General features: G+C 37.9%; 1 protein-coding gene across 1 annotated transcript in view; it reads right to left on the bottom strand.

Annotated features, from left to right (window-relative positions):
• PCCA (propionyl CoA carboxylase, alpha polypeptide) overlaps positions 1 to 19,499 on the bottom strand; it is a 321,407-nt gene that overhangs the window by 45,655 nt on the left and 256,253 nt on the right. The window contains exon 21 of the mRNA XM_009997976.1: positions 12,779 to 12,832. Coding sequence (XP_009996278.1) covers positions 12,779 to 12,832 — 54 coding nt within the window. The remainder of the gene's footprint in view (positions 1 to 12,778; positions 12,833 to 19,499) is intronic.

A 19,499-nucleotide genomic window follows, 5' to 3' on the forward strand; every position in this document is an offset into this window, starting at 1 on the left:
GCACTTCTTCTCTCTCTAATAATTTATCCACCATTCAAAAGAAAAGTGATTAAACTTACACACACCTACAAAAAACATGCATTTACTTTTTAACACTGAATAGTGACATGGTTATAAAGTGTTCACTGGGCAGGAAGGTGGGAGAAGTCCTCTGTTTTGTATACAGACTCCATGTTACATCTCATATTGTTTCCCTTGCACCCTATGGAGGTTTCTCCTAAATTCTTTATTCCTTCAGGGCACTAATAGTGGACTGTTTGAGAGCTCAGCTCATCTCTTTTAACATTCTCTACAGCTTCCATCACTGCCTTCCCACTGTATTTCAACAGATTAAGAAGCATCAACCTGCCAGAGCTCTCTTGATCTTCCAACCTTTTCAACACTATCAGAGCATTCTGCTACATGCCTATGTTTCAACCACAAACATCCAGTCTTTTTTGGATTAGAAATGGAGCTTCTGACCACTCCTCAACTGCATACTTCTCCATACAGTCATATAAGCTCTTGTAAAGATTATTATTCCCTTTTACACTCAGCATTACTGCAGACTTAAAATTACCTATCCTGCATTTCCCCACTGATAATATTACTTCTGTGTTACTGCCCTGTAAAGCCTTCAGGGACAGACAAGAATTTGCAGAATAACTGAATACACTGTCAAGATGTGGAGTTGTGGAGTCTTTAGAGATATTCAGAAATCAACTGGACACAGCCCTGATCAGTCTGCTCTAGCTGCTCCTACTTTGCACAGGTGAGAGGGATGGTCCCCTTCTAACCTCAAATATTCTGAGAGTCTTCTCTGGCGTCTCCAAGAGTACCAGTGTGTTTTGTACAGTTACTTCATATGTAACATTGCATTTCTATTTGGATATTAGGAAACAGTAATATTGTGGGGTTTCATGTTGCCTGCGGCATGGTGAGAAACATTTTAAGGGTGGAGACACTCATTGCCTCTCTTGCATCTTGGCATGCTTCCTAACTTCTCAGAAGAATCTTCTGCTTTACAGGAAACTTGAGTACAGTTTATGCCTTGTAAAAGCCACCACTTGATGCCATAAACAAGGATTTTTCCATTATCACGTACTTTTTTTTCGAAGTCAATGTGTTAAAAACAGGCTGTGGGACAGATGCCTTTCAGGATGTAGCTGTGATCTTCTTGATGTAGTGTCCAGATCTGGCTTTGGTACAGCAACCACATTGGGTTGTTCTGCTTGCTGAGTTTTTGTTAAATGTTAACAGTGGGCTTGGAACTTACAAGGCTAAGGGAGGGCTTCCCTGCGGCTCTTTTATACCTAAAAGATAAACCTAGTGAGAAAAAAACAAAATAACACAAAACCCTCAGAAAAAAACAAGGAACACCCAGAGACTTGTAAAAGAACACTTACAAGTATTTTAAAACTCAAACATCTTTGTTTTTCCTCAGATGAAGACTGACATCAAAGAAAGCAGTAAGGGAGAGTTGGTTCTGAGGGCACGTGAAGAAAAATCACTCTGAAGTAGGGAAGAGAAGGTAGCAGTGGAAACTCAGGCCATCACCACGGCTTTGCTACTCCCAGGGCTTTTGGGCCTCGATGGAATAGTCCCACATTCTGATCAGTGTTGCTGTGTCATATATGCTGAGGCTCTTTGGCAAAGGAGCATTTCATTTTCACTGTCCTGACAATAGTTCGGGCTTTTTCTTTTCATCTGCATTGCCCTGACCTCCCTTTTCTCGCTCCTTCCCCCCAATCAAACAATTATCATCGGATGCAGGAAGAACCTTGTTGTGGTTCTGCTGCTCATAACACAATTTGCTATGCAAATACTTCCTGTGCACCCTGCCAACATGGCATCTCTCCAAGACACAAGACTGGTGTTTAGGAGATGGTCACACAAGCATGATACTTCCTACTGCAGCTGCTCTGCCCTTCACCTTCCTTTGCCTTACTATGGGCAAGGGCTATAAATATCAAATGGCATGAGGGAAATGAAGATGCCTGGCTGTACCAGTATGTATGTTTGCAGCCATGTGGGTTGCTGTCTTGCAGATCTGCAGGGATGCACAAGATGCTTGTTAAAACTTCATTAACGTAATTTTCAATGTATTTTACACAGAAGAGAATCTATGTGAAACTTTAGTTTCATAAAAGGTTAAACTAACTGTCTGTTCCTGCTTGGTAAAATCAGTTCCCCTGTTATTTTCACAGAACCTTAAATGAGCACCAGGAAAAATTTGCAAAGCCTCAAAATATTGACCGAAGGTTAGCAGTAGATTTTACAGGCAATTAATTACCTAGACCTAGATACCATAAGATATACAAGAGGAACAAAGAAAAGGCTTTTGTCTTACAAGAGTCCCTTGTGTTCCCTGTCTGAAATACTTACATGTTAAGTCCAGCAGCTGCATGACTGCTGATGGATAGCAATTTTTCTGTTTTATTCTTATCCTCATGCTTCTCCTAAATGCTACTTATGGAACAACACGAGTGTTAATGTCGGATTAAGAGTAATACCTTTCTTCTTCACCCACATATCGTCAGCAAAAAAAACAAGTATGCCAAAAAACCCCACCAACTTGACACATAAAATGCACAAGAGAAGCAATCTGGAAAAAGATGTAGAAGATAAATATGGCAGAAAAAAGGATGCCTAGAAAAAAAAAAAAAAAGAAGAAATCTCAGGAAAAAGAAGATATGACATGGCATACAACAAAGTAATAAAAGGCTTCGGTGAGTAAGACAGGAGGATTGAACTTTGTGTGTAAGGCAATAAATCCTATCATAAGATGGGGTCTATTTTAAAGACAGAATGGTTGAGCACATTCTGGAATCTGTTAAAGGCATCTGTAAAGAGAAGCTGAAACCAGTTTTAGTTAAGAGACAAATGCACAGGCAAGGGTTTCAGTTGTGGGAACAAAAACCTGCGAAACACAAGCAAAAGCCAACTGAGAGCATGATGACAGCACTTGGAGCCCCACGCTGGCTTCCTACCTGCTTCAAAGCACCATGCAGTGTGTTAAGTTTGACCTCTGGCATGGCCTGAGATTTGGCCTTTCCCTCAGCAATGTGATGCTTCTAGCAGTAGAGAAAATTTAGCTCATAGAGAGCCAAAATGCAATGAAACAGGGCAGTCAAACAATTTAGAGATATTTCATCGGTTTGTGAATTTAATTACATATCCTATTGTTTACTCATCTTTTGTCACGTGTTCCGATGCTTTAACAATGGGAAAACAAAATTTACTAAAGCAATTTACAGGAATCTCTTTATTTAATCTCTTTATATCTCCTTTGAATTTAGGATACAACCCACAGCAATTATGAGGTGTGTGTGGCAGTATTTTCACTATGGAGGACAGGAAGTGAAAAACACCAAACACATCTAAAATTGCATTAGGGATTTGTGCAGACAGAAGGTAATCACACAAAGTGGACTTTGGTCAAGACTTCAGAACATGAAGTGATCTCAGAACCTTGTGGAAATTACCATGGGATCTTTAATGATAAGTGGCCTAAATCTTTATTTAAACTGTCCTAAAAAGATGCCTTCTCCAACAGCATGTTGTGCCTTTGCTACACAGATTGGCAGCACCGTCCTACTCCACAATTTGATCACCATGTCCTATGCTAGAGCACACAAGCAGAGAAACAAAAACAAACAGACAAAAAAAACCCCAAAGCACAGTCATTTCAAAAACAGAGCAGTAAAAAAAAATAGTGTTTCATATGCACAGAATTTCTTGCATCCCCCTCAGTCTAATTTATTTCAGATTAGAAAGAGATCTCTTATTTTAGGTCAGTGCTATGACAATGGAAGTATGCCAATGTAACCTTCATTTTCTTAATTAGCATTTAACAAGAAGTTTGTCCTCTTCTAGAAATATTTCCTTCCATAAGGAAGGATAACCTTGAACAGAAGACAAAACTAAGCCAAGGAGAGGAGAAAAATTAAACTGAAGCTCCCGGTATATTTATATGCCTTTAAAATACATTTGTTTACATAATCTTAAAATTTACATGAAATACATCTGAGTGAAAAATTACTTCATCTTCCAGAAGCAAGCACAGCACTGTATCTATATTTGTAACTGCTCTGGGGAAAACCAACCACAAAGAAAGTCCCTCTTTTACACATGCTTCCTACCATGGACCGTGTGCCCATGTAACTCATTGTTTATCTAGTCTGGAAACAAAATGCCATGAAAAAGCAATCAAGGCAGATGGCTGGTTTCACTAATCTGTCCCTGTTTCTTCCACGTAAATCTAGTCAACTATTACAGTAGTGATGCCCCAAATAATCCACCATTCCTGTAATACTTAGATTTGCATATTTAGGTTAGAAAAGTCTGGCATAGCTGGATTAAGATTTTCTGCCAGTAAAACCATGTTTTGTCATAAATTCTACTCCAGAGCCTATGCTGATTCTTAAACCAGCCATGTCCACACACTGAAAACCTGCATGGAAGCTCGCCCAGAAAACACCCTGAGGAACTGTTGGGGGGCTACCGGCTGCCCAATGCTCACGCTCCAGAGCTGAAATAGATTTGGAAGTTTCCTTTTACTCTACTTAAACCCAACCATAAAGAGTGACAAATGCAAAGATTCTCTCTGTAGCCACCCCCATGATAACAGATGACAAGATGCAGCACAAGCTTCATCTCTTGCTAATTAAACGAATCAATTAAGAGACTATTGTTGCAACTGTGTAACTGCTGTTCTATAGTGGCAATAACAACCCCACAGGGAGGTCTTTTACTACATTAAAATGCTGTCCTCCACAACTCCATTTTATATTATTAGAAACAGTTATTTGCGTCTTGCTGTCATATTAGTAGCAAAGGCAAATTATGGAAATATGCAGACCAGAATGGTCCCAGTATGAGATCAGGTTTGGTTTTCAGCCTCCAAGGGAACAATTGCTGAAATTCCAAAGTTCCCTAAAGTTTTTTAATGGAACTGATAAGTCTATCAGCACAGCATCCATTTAGATTCTAGGTAAGGGTCACGTATTTGCATACTTTCCTGCTAAGCTGATACAATTCAACTAGATAAATTATCATATTAAGTTTACCCTCCTGAGTTAAACTGATGGAGTTCAAAATTGTTTTCGATGGTTGTCATTAATCGCTGTTACATCCTAAATGCTCACTTTGAAATCTAATTGTGCTGGTGTACCAAGGGTCATATTAATAGCATTTTTAATGTTAAATCTTTGTAAAACATGTTTATTTTACTGATATTACCACTGAAGCCTAGGAGACTAATGAGAAGCAAAGTATATTTATTACCAATAAAAACTTCACTTAAAATTTACATTCAGAGACTGAAATTAGCTTTACCAACTTCATCATGCCTTTGTTTCATTAAGATCCCTGGTTAAGCTTCAAAGCCATATAAATTAATACCTCCTAAACAGTTCCTGGGTATATGCCAAAATAGCAGCCATCAAAAAGCTGTTTAAAAACACGGGCTACACATGCATTTATTACTTGGCAGTAGACATCCTCTTCAGAATAAAAAACTAGATCTTCACTATGATGTAAGACTTAATACAGTTAAAAAAAAAAACTCCAAAAAAGAACACAAGACTTTGGCTAAAAAAAACTACTAATAATTTATTTCCATGTTGGTAAATCTTAGTCTACGAAAGGAAATCACTTGATTTACACTTAGGTAACCTGTCCGCTTGTGTTTCAAGAAGTAACAGTTCAACCAAGTTCAGTCCTTGTCTTTCAAGAACTAATGAGCTGAATAAAAAGCTTGTCAAATGAAATTTGAAAAATCACAAAACCTTATTCTTCCATTTGTTTATTTCCAAAGGATAAGAGGAATAATTTATTACAAGCAAAGACTACTACACTACAGAGAGCACATGCACTACAGAATCCACAAACATTAAGCACATTAATAGGAATTCTAACCTGTTTGATTTTCTCTGCAAATTAAAACTTTAATTGAAAACAGAAGAAAAGGCCAAGATTAAAGATTAAAAATAAATGCAAAACATGTAGCATCTAGTACAGAATCCAGCATTTAGTTTCCAGTCTGGTTTTGGAAGAAAGCAAGACCTGTTATCCAGATTTCTGCCTCTCAGTCCCCATCCCCAACTCATTCCATCTCATTATCTCATTTTCACCCACATACACTATTTTAACCTGCTGATTAATTCAAACCAAATCTGAAGAAAAGGTAGGTAAGTCCAACTACCTAAAAATGTTGTAGGAAAACATAACTGTGTTTCCACAAATCTTCTGAAGAACACTGGCTGTGTAAGGAAACTAGAAACTTAAATACACGCTCCAGCTGAGGGAAAGGTAATTTGGCAGCCACCTGTTGGCCAACCAACATGTTCACACAGGCCATCCAAGAAGCACATACACAGCTCCAGCTTCACCTTGGCACCACCATGTTTCAATCAAGGAGATCTCAGGCAAAGACTACACAAAGCTGTTCTGCAGGAACTTACGGCACTTCTGGTGTCTTTTAAGTCACGGAAGAAAAATGCAGAAAGAACTTCAAGTGCTAGCTTTTCTCTCTTTCCAAAGGAATCCAGAGCAAGATTCCCAAAATAATTTAAGTGATTTTAGGACATAGCTTCTGGTAACAGCAGTATTTCTAAATTTCTTGGGTGCTTTCAAGAGTTTGTCACCAATGGACAGCTTTGATATTCTCACTATGCTTTCTACTTAAAACATACTAACATACAGCAGAATTTAAATGAGAACAGCCATTGTAGCTGTGTGACTGCACCCAAGCATCCACACCATGTGAGCTGGAATAATTCTCACTGCCCAGTCCTAATTATGCTCCAAGTATCACTACTTTCACAAGTTAAATCCTTGCTGCACAAATTACCCACTTCCTGCAGAATACTGCAGCAGTTTGTAGCCACTCTCAGGATTCTCACCATCCATGTTCAAAAGAGACTTGCTGAAATCAATGCTTCCAGAAGTAACTGCTTGTTTTTTATCTAGTGACACCTTCTGCACTACTGAAATGCTGCTGATGGCAGCTCTGCTACTAGAAGTGCTGTGGTTCACAGTGCCACTGAAGCTGGATGAAAAGAAAATCTCTACACAACAGCAGAATTCCCTTTAGATCAGCAAGGATCCTAATCCTAAGGCTTGTGAAAAGGAAGAGTAAAAAAAAAAAAAAAAAAAAAAAAAAAATTAAAAAAGACATTAGTTTGCAACATAAATACTTACTGTACTATATTCATTTTCTTGTGGTTAATACCCTACATATTCCAATAATACAACCTTTGTAACCTCTGTGGGTTTTCAACCAGTGTTTGAAAGTCTGCATAAATCCTCAGTATCTAGTTTCAGAGGTGTCACATACAGAAAGAAAAGCAGAAAGAAAGGAAACCTGGTAAGAACTGCCATGATTTGTAAGGGTGAAAGGAGATTGTTAAACATTTGTCATTGTGAACTAAATCAGACTCACATTGTCAAAGCTTCCATCTTTATTGTTATTTAATTGGTCTTTGTAACAATGCAAGGAGGACAGCCTCTCTTCAGTGACATCCAGTGACAGGACAAGGGGCAATGGGGGCAAACTGGAGCATAGGAGGTTCCACGTAAACATCAGAAAAAACTTCTCTACTGTGAGAGTGACAGAGCACTGGAACAGGCTGCCCAGAGAGGCTGTGGAGTCTCCTTCGCTGGAGACATTCAAACCCCGCCTGGACACGTTCCTGTGTGATGTGCTCTGGGTGATCCTGCTCTGGCAGGGGGGTTGGACTAGATGATCTTTCCAGGTCCCTTCCAACCCCTAGGATTCTGTGAGAAAGAAAAAATGACGAAGCTGTCTAGAAGCTGATGAGATTATATACAGACTGTAAAGTTTCAGGACAATTTGGAAGCCTCAGCAATGGGACAGAAAGTTGGAAATCTGCTGTTGCAGTAAAAGCAGACAAGTCATGGCAGGAGGGAGCAGGAAGGGGAATTAGCAGTGAGAAGTAAAGTTAGTATACCGACCTGTAGCTCCTAGGGTTACCTTAGATACATAAATGATGAATATGCAATAAGCCAGGAAGCAAAGGCAAAAAAATTTGAGGAACAGCTCTTCTGTAAAACTCTCAATTTCTGACCAAATTACTTAACAACATAAATGACTAATAACCCTGATTGTGCATGAAACACTTTTTTGCCAGCCTATCTGGAAGTATCTAAAGAACAACCAAAATGTCATTACCATTGAGTGATCACAACTGTACCAGAATGTAAGTCAACTATGCTAAAAAGCACGGACAGGGCTTGACAGAAACTAGTTTTCCTAAATCCAGTGTTCTCAACCTGGAGTTTGCAGTGTTGGTTCAGACTTAAAATGTGTCGGCAAAAAGGCTGAAGAACAGCAAGTGCAGCATTAACAGGTTAATGATAACAACACGGCAGTGTAAGACTCCACATCAAAACTACGTATGTTTTGTAAGTCAGATGCTGCAAAAAGCCACATTCTTCCACGGGGGAAGAAACTGAAGAAATGGGAAAATTTCCTGTGGGAAGGCTGAACCAAGAAAACAGTACTAGGAATCTCAGAAGCACCTATAGATAGCTCGATTCCTAGGCCTGAGCAATTCCGCACCGTTTCACATCTGCTCGTACATCGTGTTCACCACTGAAAGAAACACTGCAAAGCAAGATGCTGAGCAACATGACTAGCATCTGTCACATCTGTCCTTTTCTTCCCCAGAGTAAGGAAGTAACTATATTTCTCTACATTGTCGCTCTGACATTAAGAGAACAGAAGATGAAAGAAATGGCAGGAATGATGAGCAGAGGACAGTAACATTTTCCACTGTGGCTGGGACTGTCTCTTCTGAGGAAAGTGTTCCACTGGGCCAGCAGAGCATGGCTGTCAAGCATGGCCTGCAGCTCAAAGCTGACAATGACATTATGGATGCCCGGCCACTCACTATCTGAGAAGACAGACAGTATTTCTTTATTTTAAATCCTACATAGAGGCCATTACACACAGTCTAGAATAAGTTCAGAGCTTCCACAATAATCTGCACTTCTCTGTACAATTCAAGCTTTCTTAGTGTTAAAGGCTGTGTGCCCAGAGCTATTTCATTGCTGAAGTCCAGCTGACAGAGGTGTAAATAACCAGCAAATAACTGGGGCCATCAGCAGGCCAGCAAAAAAAATTCCCTTTAAGTAAGAGAACAGAAGCTGTAATGAAAAAGACAAGAGACCTGACAGAAACAGGAGACTTAATTAGAAGAGGGGAATGAAGGGTGGACTTTGGTCCTTGGAAAAGACTGCTCAAACATATAGGCTTTTGCACAGCAGAAGCTGAAGCAGAAACTTCAGAGCTTAATATTTCTCTATAGATCTCTGTGTTTTGTTACAAACCTACTTCTGTGAGCTACCTACACACAAGAGACATCCCACAGAGGATGTACCACATGGTACTTTGGGCATGGTTTTGGACATTAATCTGAAGCATGGGTTATCTTGATTCCTTTTTCTTCATACAATATATAGCACAGTAGGATCTTCTGGTGTTACGGTAAAGCTGTTAATAAATACACTGAATAATTCTAGCTTAAAGTGGCAGAATAGCAGGACTCCATCAGCACCTGGTATCTAGTCATGACCACCAGAGAGTAACAATGAGTTAAAATTAATGTAAAGTCTCAATTACAGCAATAATCCATGATCTGATGATCTGTTCTGAAATAATTTAATTAGGATCAAAAGAAAATTAAATCAAGTCAGTGTAGCTTCTTATTCACCAACCATTTCTTACAGCTGAAATTATATAAAAGCTGCTTGTTGCTTGGGCAGAAACATCCTTGTACATCCTTCAACAGCACAAGCCCTGTATCAGATGAGACTCATAACCCTCTACCAAAAAACAATTGAGAAAAAGCAATTTACTTAATGCCACTACAATTTGAAAATAAATGCTCGAGTAGCAAAGAATTTCCACCCATGATTAGATACAAACAAAAATATTATTACAAATCTATGCAGACCCCCCAAATTATGCTAAGAGTGTGCACTCATAGGTATGATTTCACTGGGGAAAATAACCTGATTTTTCCTATTCTCCTCTAAAACAGAAATATGCTGCTACAGTAACAGAAACATTTGTCCCACTGTCTGCATGTTCACCATACATTATACAGCAGAATTCACATTAAACTGCTGTCTGCCTGCTGAAAAGTAGCTTTCTCTGTCCTTCACCTAGCTAACTGGGACAGCAAGGATGTTTCTAACAGAGAAGCATACCTTTCACTTCTCCTCTGAGTGTCAACTGGCTTCCTGAAGCAGGAGCCTGTGTTTTATCAGAAACCAGCAGCAGAATTATTTCTACTGTCCAACATCAAAAAAATCAAGTGAAGCCATTTATCGAATCTGATGCCCTCCTGACAAGGCAGAGAACTGTGCTCCTGATCAGCTGGTTCTAAAAATACGTTCTGATGGACAGGTTAGCAGTGTGTACACTTAGTAGCATCACACTGTCTGCCACCATTGAAGTGTCATCAAAATTTGCCCGTGAAAAGTAACACAGAATGCTCAAATGTTTTCTATTACAAAAAATAAAAGAGCAGAGCAATAATTTCACAAGCTGCTTATTATGTTGATAACAATACATTATAACAATAATGAGCAACCGAGAGTTCTTTGCTGCTAAACATTCCTTTTCAATACTTTCTATCTTCACTGCACTTCTGTATTAGCAAAGGTTTAGTAAGAGGTATATAATGGTGAGCCCAACATTTGTTTCTAGGACTTTCATTAGGAAGATACTAATTTCTTTATTTCAACTCTTACATTTGTGTATACGTAGACACACACACAGGCAGGTACACACATACAGTGTATCTACACATGTAATTTGTAAGGATATCATTGTAAGGAAAAGCCATAATCTCCCCTCCCCCTTCCCTTCTCCCCCATTACCTGAGCCAAGGGTACTAAGTTTAAATCAAAAGAGTGCAAGAATGTTAAAAGAGCAAATTAAATAAAGAAAAAGACATGGGGAAAAGGAAGACAGTAGGCTAGAGGAACTGATAGGAACAGAGGTGTACACTCTGGCTTGGATTCTGTGGGAAAACTGGTATCAGAGTAAAACCTGAGAAGCAGATTTCATTACTGCTTCTCTATCCTGCTTGCTGAAGTTCTCTCTCTGGGCTCGATCAGCAAGACATGCATAATTTATATTAAATAAGAAAGTATTACAGGCCTTTTGGTTTAGTCCTCCTGAGAATTTTAGTTGTAATCATATACTTGATTTCTCAAAATAATTAGGATCTAATAAACACACATGAGCTTGTCAGTAAGATTATTACAATCCATTAGCTGTTTCATCAGCAATTTCTCCAAGCTAAAAGCACACCAATACTGTACACAATCTTTTGTTCTACTCTCTGAAACTCCAGGGCACTTCTAACATAAGACGACAAAATGTTTTCATATACAACTTGACTATTTAATTTTTAACATCACTAAATACACAATCAAGATTTTTTCTGCTACAGCACCCATTTACTGGGGATCAATTAAAATATTTTCAGTATGATCTTATCAAGTTGCATTTATGTATATCTTATCTACTTGGAGTAGTTTCCTCCTCACACGAAGACTACCAGATCAGTCAGCTACAAGGAATCTCACATATGCAGGATGCAACTCCAGAGCTGAAGCATCATTACAAATACAACAATGAAGAACACAACTTACATTTTAAATCTTGTTTGTGACAGCCACTCTGCTTGATATTGAGTAAGACAAACAAATGCATAAGCATATATAGAGATACATTTACAGAAGCAAAAAAAACATTAGGGGCATTTCTCATATCTCACAACCAACATGCAAACCTGCATTTATTGTTGGTAAGTTTACTCTGTGTTATACCTCCCAAAAAATGGCTTCATAGGACTTGTAGAATAACTAATTGCAAGCAAGTAGAATGAAAGCATTATCATATGCAAACTTTTTTGTCCAAAACATACAGAACACAGAAATGTCAGGACTAAATCCTAAAGGGAATGTTCCATTCCTAGGCTTTTTGCTAGTTAATGTCACTACAGGGTAACCTGTTGGCAGCAATCAGGACAACTTACTTTAGAGGATACTTTGATTCTATTTTATTTTCAGAACTATTTTTCAGTGCGTGAGGAACTTGGAAAAATTCAAGCATTGCATTTTATCATGCAAATCATGGAATTGGAAGCTGCTTCAATCACATATATTTATAAGCATTCATCACCTAACACAAACCTTTAGTTTCTAAACTATACATAACTGTTCCAGGTAATAGCAGATGAAAAAATATCTATTTTATTGAGCAAATTCTGTCTAATGGCATAAAATCTAATTGGAATTTTAAAGATAACTTCTTTCCAGCAAACAAAATCTGAGAGAACTACAGAGCTTTCACATCTGCTTAGAGTAAGAAAAGGACAGAACACTTTGCATTATTAAATAGTCCTTTCATAAGACAGCTACTGACCCATTTGTGTGATGTGAGGGTACGTGGTACGGTGAAGCAAGGGAGATCAGAAAGTTGAGTGAGTATGATGCCAAGAGCTTACAAGTCTACAACCAGTTACTCTTGTAAAAGTAACAGAGGCAGATTTGAATCAACAAATGTGGAATGCAGACGCTGTGCGCAGTGCCTTGGAAGTTGGCTTTAGAAATTTGCCTAAATTCTACTGTTAAGCTCAGAATATTTACACAGAATACTAACTTTCACAAATAAAAGTGTACTACCAGTGCAATTTACCTATTTTCTGTTTACATTATTCTACCAACATAACTCTTGAGAACAGTTATATACACTTACCACTGTGCCTAGAAACTGAATGCTTGTATCTCCAGAGGCATTCCGAGAAAGCCGCTGAAAAAAACAGAGGTAAAAACTGATTAGAAGCATCTCCAGAATTTGAAACCATTCAATTTAATCACAGAATGTTTTCGAGTTGGAAGGGACCTTAAAAATCATTGAGTTCCAACCTCCCTGCATGGGCAGGGACACCCTCCACCAGAACAGGCTGCTCAGAGCCCCATCCAACCTGCCCTTGAACACCTCCAGGGATGGAGCCCCCACAACATCTCTGGGCAGCCTGTTCCAGTGTCAAATCAAAACCAATTCAGTACACAAATTAATATATAAAACAAATAAAATAAAACAATTTCCTTCAGCAACTCCAGTATTAGAAGTCTAGTTCATACTTCAGCTCATATTTTGGGGTTTTTTTCAGTCAATTCAATAAAATCTATTTTTGAAGAATAATGCAAACATATATCGCCAAGTACAACACAGAACAACCTTGGGCTTGCAGAAAGATGAATGTCATGAATAATGAGGTTTCTGCCACCTCTAAGTGTCTGTGATTCTGTATTCCTGTTACTCACATGCAGTATTAAACTTCATTCTCTCCTAATGAGAGACATTATAATCTCTTTTTAAAATGCAAGCCTCCAATGATGCTACTTTGAAAACAGGGTGAAAAAAAATGACCTTATGAAATGTCTGGTCACCTACTGTGATTCAGGAGTTGATTGAAGTTATTAAACAGTCTTCAAATATTACATTGTCAGTAAGCCACCAGATAACACAAAAGAAAATATGTTATTGATTTAACACAGTATTATCTGTAATCTAAATATGCAAAATGCGTAAAGGATCCTTTCTTCTTGTGAATCATCATCTCCTTCAACGTGAAAAGTTTTTTTTCTCCCTTTTTCTTTCTCCTGTTTAGTTATGGCACATACAGACCCATAATCAGGGCCCCAGTCAGGGAACGCAGCCCTAATATTTACATGATGCCAGGCGTCCACACAAGTACAGAAGCACTGACTTGAGAATGTGAGTATAAACTGCATACAAAGAGCTGCACAGAGAGCTTCAACATTTCAAAGACAATGAATCACAGGAACAGGGCTGCAAATAATCTTGAGAGATCTTCTCGTCATATTCCCCAGCAGAATCAAAATGTACCTGTGTTACTCCCAAACAATGTGTCTAATCTATTCTTAAAATCTTTCCATAGCAGAGATTGCACAGTCTCCCTAAGCAATTTATCCCAGTGTTCAGCATCCTTATTCATAGAAAGATTTTTCCTAATATGTGACTAAAATAACCATACTGCAATTGCAGCACATGAATTCTCCTTTTTCATCGCAGATAGAAAATAGATTATTCCCTTCTTTTTACAGCCACCTACACATACATACTTAGTCTTGTCTCCTCTAGACTGAAGATGTGCTATACAACAATAGCTAGATAGCCCCCAAAACAATCTTAACAGAAATAAAATAAATCCTGGTCCCTTTTCATTAATTTTGCATATTCCTCAGCTACACTTTATGAAGTTAATAATTACTACAGCCCAAGCATGCTTATTTTTCAACTTTACAGGTCACACACTGACATTGCAATCTGTACAATCATATAAAAACAAAGGATGATGTGCCAAAGCCTGACATATTTCAACAATAATGATTAATGGAATGGAAAATATGGGAAAAAAAATTTCATACAAAATCTGACGTTTACTTTTATACAGGAAACAGGAATATACACTTTTCCCACAGTCTAGGATAAACACAATCAGGTTTTGGAAACCACAAAGAAGAACAAAGTACCGGCAGCCTACAATGAATGAACCGCATGCCAAAACAAACAAGTCCCAACCACTTGATAAGCTGTCAGAAAATGGCAAGCTGAAAAAAATTAAAGGATTTAATTTCTTTTTTTCCTGGAATGCCCTCCACCCTCGTTAGAGTTCTGTCACTTATTGTGCTACCCTTTTGTCCACTTTCAAGGGTCATTAGAGACCTTTTCATGTCCTAATAAAAATTCCATTTTTTTGGCTAATCTCCCTGTCACACAGTAAAACACAACTTGAAAAACAAAACAACAACAAAAAAAATTAAAAAGAGCTCTTTTGTCATTTTCTTTAAAGGCTTTCGGAGCAAAGCCAGGTATCTTGACAACTTGACTTATTTTTCACAACTGAAAACCAAGCCATTAAAAGTATTTCCTCACACAGATTCTCTTCGCTCCCAACTAAATAAGCTAGCATAGCAGTAACCAAGCCCTTTCAAAAATAATTTAATAACTGATTTCGTAAAGCCAAATACATATTTATATCAAGAAGGCACCCTCTAAAGCCATAGTCTCATGACAAGACAAAAATATAAGCAGTTTTCTTCCTGCTCTGATGCTGCTGAAATGTAGTATAGTAAAGCCTACCTGCCACTGTTTGCTGTGTCCAAAATACAAAGCATTACATTCAGTTGTCAATAGCACTAAGAGTCAGTGTAAGTACTAAAATCCATCTCTTGAATTAACAACCAGGAAGGGGGAAAAAAAACACATAATCATGGGGAAGGTGAGGAAAATAGTTAACAAACAGAGGAGAAAAAGAATGTACCCTTCTGGGTATATTTTTAAAAAACAAAAAACAAAACAAGACAGAAAGGTAGAAAAATTCTCCAAATCAGAAAACATGTTTCATCAAGACCAAAAGAGAACTGCCAGGCTTTTGAGAACCATGTTACAAAAGAAGTCAGCACATTATCATAATTAATGTTTCAAATTACAGTTGTAAATAAACTTCAGCTGTTAGATGTGATTAGGTTTTTTTTAAGCATATTGAAAGGAGTTATTTCTGTTCCACTGGTGGGCTTGTGTTTCTGGGATTTGTAAATGTAATTGATGTTTTCAAGAAAATGAAAGGATGTGGTTAACAATTATTCTTTTATTTTCCACCTCTTTAGAAAAAGGACCAGTCTCCAGTTTCTCTTGTAAAGTTAGATATTTACATATTCTGCACCTCATAATAGATGGTTTCATATTGCATGTGATAGCAGGAAAGTAATCAAATAGAGGTAACAAAAGAGAATAGCTAATTATACACATTGTCATTGTTTTCCTAATAAATTGCAAATTATTTACTAGAAGGTCTACACCAGAAAGCAATGGAAGACTACCATTTGTACAAAGACAAAACAACACTGCCTAAGTTTATCTGCCAGTAGAGTAAAATTATATAGTCGGCATCAACCATGTGAGCTTAGACATAACCAAATGCTTTTCCGGTTGATTCAACTGATTGAACTTCAGACTAACTCAATCACCACAACACGAGTTAAAAGGATACTTTTTTCCTTCTGAGAAAGTAACAAGCTAACTGAAATCTGAAAAAAAGACAAAATCGTAACTTCAAAAATCCATCTGCAGTCTCAAAGCTGTCAAATGTGTGCGAGTGTCACATAAACACTGTATGTGTTTTTACACACACAGGTTACCGTGTGCCGGACTGCATATGTTATGCACATACAAACAAAGTTCTTATGCATGCAGTGAAAATAGACAAATTTAATAATCATGCAAAATTTTCCTCCTCTCTCTTGTGTATGCTACACCACAGTCATTTCACAATCAATCACTTTAATCTGTTAATCCCAGTAAATTACCATAGGTTAGTGTTATATGACTTTAAATTCTTCTGCTTTGCTATAGAAAATTATTTCCACCTAGTTGAGTATCAATGATCTATTCATGGCAAGATGCAGTAGGGTTACAATCAGCTTTGCATTAAGCCTGCAGTAGATGAGCACTTGCAGATAAAAAAAGGTAACAACCTTTATATGAAGAAGGATAAAGAAGCTCAGCCAAACATAAAATACGTATTATTGAAAGAGATTCTAAACCAACACACACGTTATTAGACAACAACAAGATACCAGAGTATTTTCCACAAATCTTCTGGTATCTTGGACTCTCCAAGCTCCAAGGGGAGCAGCTGGAGGAAAGGAATGATAACAAAACACAAAGAAACTCCAACAGACCAAAACCATTTTTTTTTGCTTTGCTCACAGATGAAAAAGTAATGTGTCAAGTCAAAATTAATATGAACTGGCAAATTAAAAAAAGTTTCTTAACAATTTTTATCTTGAACTACTAAATACCTCCTTTACTTGTTGAAAGTAAAGCTGGAGACCATTTATTACAGAAGATGAAAAGATTGCCACTCAGTCAACATTTTTTGCAACTTTTTCAAGCCATGACTACATTGACACTTGGACAACATGTATCAAAGTAACAGAACAAAAAAATATAGCCCAAACCAAACAAACCCAAGCCCAGAAAACCTATAGATTATAGATAAAATCTTGAGTGAAACACTGCTTAGTTTCCCAGTAAGGTGCTGTTTTTCATAACACAGATGTTCTCACAGCCTTTATTGCTTCAACTCAGCTGCTCACTCCCAGAAATTCTGAACATCTTATGCCATGAATTTCAAATGGAGAACTCTACCCACTTTAGGGCCAATATTTAGAAATTCTTTAATATTTGACCAGCAGAACAGAAGAAGCCCCAGACAAGTTTAATTTAAAAAATGAATTATTCCAGGGAACAAAATCCAAATTATTCCAGGGAATTAGACAGGGAAACTGGGGTAAAAAACCCACAGTAATTTACCTTGTAAAGTTATAGCAGATTCATCTGCTAGTATATTATCTATGAGATTTTGTGTACATGAGGCTGCCTGGACATCTGGGAAGCTCCATCATCCATCGATCTAGGTCATTCCCAACTTTGGAGTCCCGTGACTGGGTCAGAGAGGAAGAGAAAGCTGCAGAAGTAGCTGTGAAACTATGAAGTAATCTTTTTGCCAAACCATAAGGATTGGTTCAGCTTTAACAATCTTCTTTTTCCTCTTCTCCTAGAACCTTTGCAGGAAGCAGAACTTCATTTCAGCACTCCATTTCCACTATCCAAAATCTCAGTGCAGGGATGTAACCCAAGACTAGCAATGTGACCAAGCTTCCTTGTATGCTGGAGACCGTCTGCACTGCATGTGTGTTCAGACTTGTGCAGCCTCACAAGCCTTTCCACTTAGGGGATCACTCTACTTTCATAATCATAACTTCCTCCCCTCAGCCCATTAAACTGCAGATAGAAATTTGGTTTGATTTTGTGTGCTGCTCTACCTCTAGCCATTACCAGTTTCAGATCACACTTTAGAGAAAATGAATCCTTGGGTAGCTCTTCTCCCTCAGGACACGTCCGCATTTTCCAGGTTACAAGGGCAGCAGTCACCCAGTGGGGAAGGAGCTGATCAAGCCCTGCTGTGTACAAAGCATTTTGACAAGTGAAAAGATGTCTAAGACTGGCCTAAATGGTACTATGTAGTCTTTTCCTTTAAAAGGGATCCTGCCAGGATGCTAAAATACTGGCATCCCACAGCACCTGTTGCAAGCTATTTCAGTTCTTTTTCAGGGTCTATATAGAATCTGTTCCCAAACAGTACAAATACAGATGTTAAACACGGTGTGAATGGCTTACAGGGCATTAATCCACATAGAGAAACTGCACCTGCACCTTTATAAGAGGCTGAGGCAGCATATTATTACTTTTAAAAGAACCACCATTCTCTTAATGCCTGGGATTTAATTACAGTAGAAGGCTTGAGAATTTCTGCCCTCCCATAAACAGAAAAATGGAGACACAGAGCCTTCCCAATATTTCTGTAGGTGATACCCAGTGTTAATATCACTTGCTCTTGGGGGGGGTTTTTTCCAAGCTTTAGACATGCATATGTATAATATTAATATCACTGCAGTATTGTGATTTTAAATACATAAAGCATGTTCCAAGAATGCCCAGGTGCTCCCTTAAAAAAACCCCAACAAAACAACACGCACAAAAAAAGCCCCCCAAAAAACAACCAACTAAAAGAAAAACCCACAGGAAAGAGAGTTTATTTGGTGTTGGCAAAGAATGAATCTAAAAGACATTTACTCAGCCCAACATTTCCAGCTATTTACAATTATTTACAATAATGAAGAGTTTAGTCCTCCCTGTGAACTTCGAAATTTTTGCTGTTATTATGTTAGATCACAAAACTAGTGAGACTTTTAGAAACTTTACCCTTGTTTTTGACATCCTATAATACATTTTGCTCCTGTAGGGGGACAGTATGCATGTAATATGCTGCCATGTCATTCTAGATCTGATAATGTTTATGACTGCCTGATTCTTTGCAGGATCCATAGTCCCTTCTCCCTCTTTGCTGCCCCTCCTCTTCCTTCCTCTTTACTCTCTGAATATGCTACCATCCTCAAAAAAAAACCACTTTTCTTGTATTTCAGTGTTTAGATATTATAAATTACAACTGAATACCTTGGTCATTAGACACATTTATAACCCTTACATTTATTAATTCTTAATATTGTCTATCATTAAAATGTATAGCTCCTTCAGAAAAAAATATGTCATAAAATACAGCTCAGAAAGGAGATAACAGAAACTGAGGTTGCTCAGAGAACAACACAACCATAAGCACAGTTCTTGTCTAAAAAAAAACAACTCTGCACCACTGAAGAGAAGCAACTGAATGATGATACAAGCAGCACAGACACAGTGGGTAAGGGTCAACTGCTTAAGGTCTCTTCCAGTACAGGAACTGGGAGGAATTCAAATGAAGCTAAGGACACTGCCACAGCAGTTATAAGGCTGCAACAAGCAAGTTGCTAAAATCTATTGTTCT

The sequence above is a fragment of the Chaetura pelagica genome, unplaced genomic scaffold (assembly GCF_000747805.2).
Source record: "Chaetura pelagica isolate M959 unplaced genomic scaffold, ChaPel_1.0 scaffold123, whole genome shotgun sequence".
In the NCBI taxonomy this organism is placed as follows: domain Eukaryota; kingdom Metazoa; phylum Chordata; class Aves; order Apodiformes; family Apodidae; genus Chaetura; species Chaetura pelagica.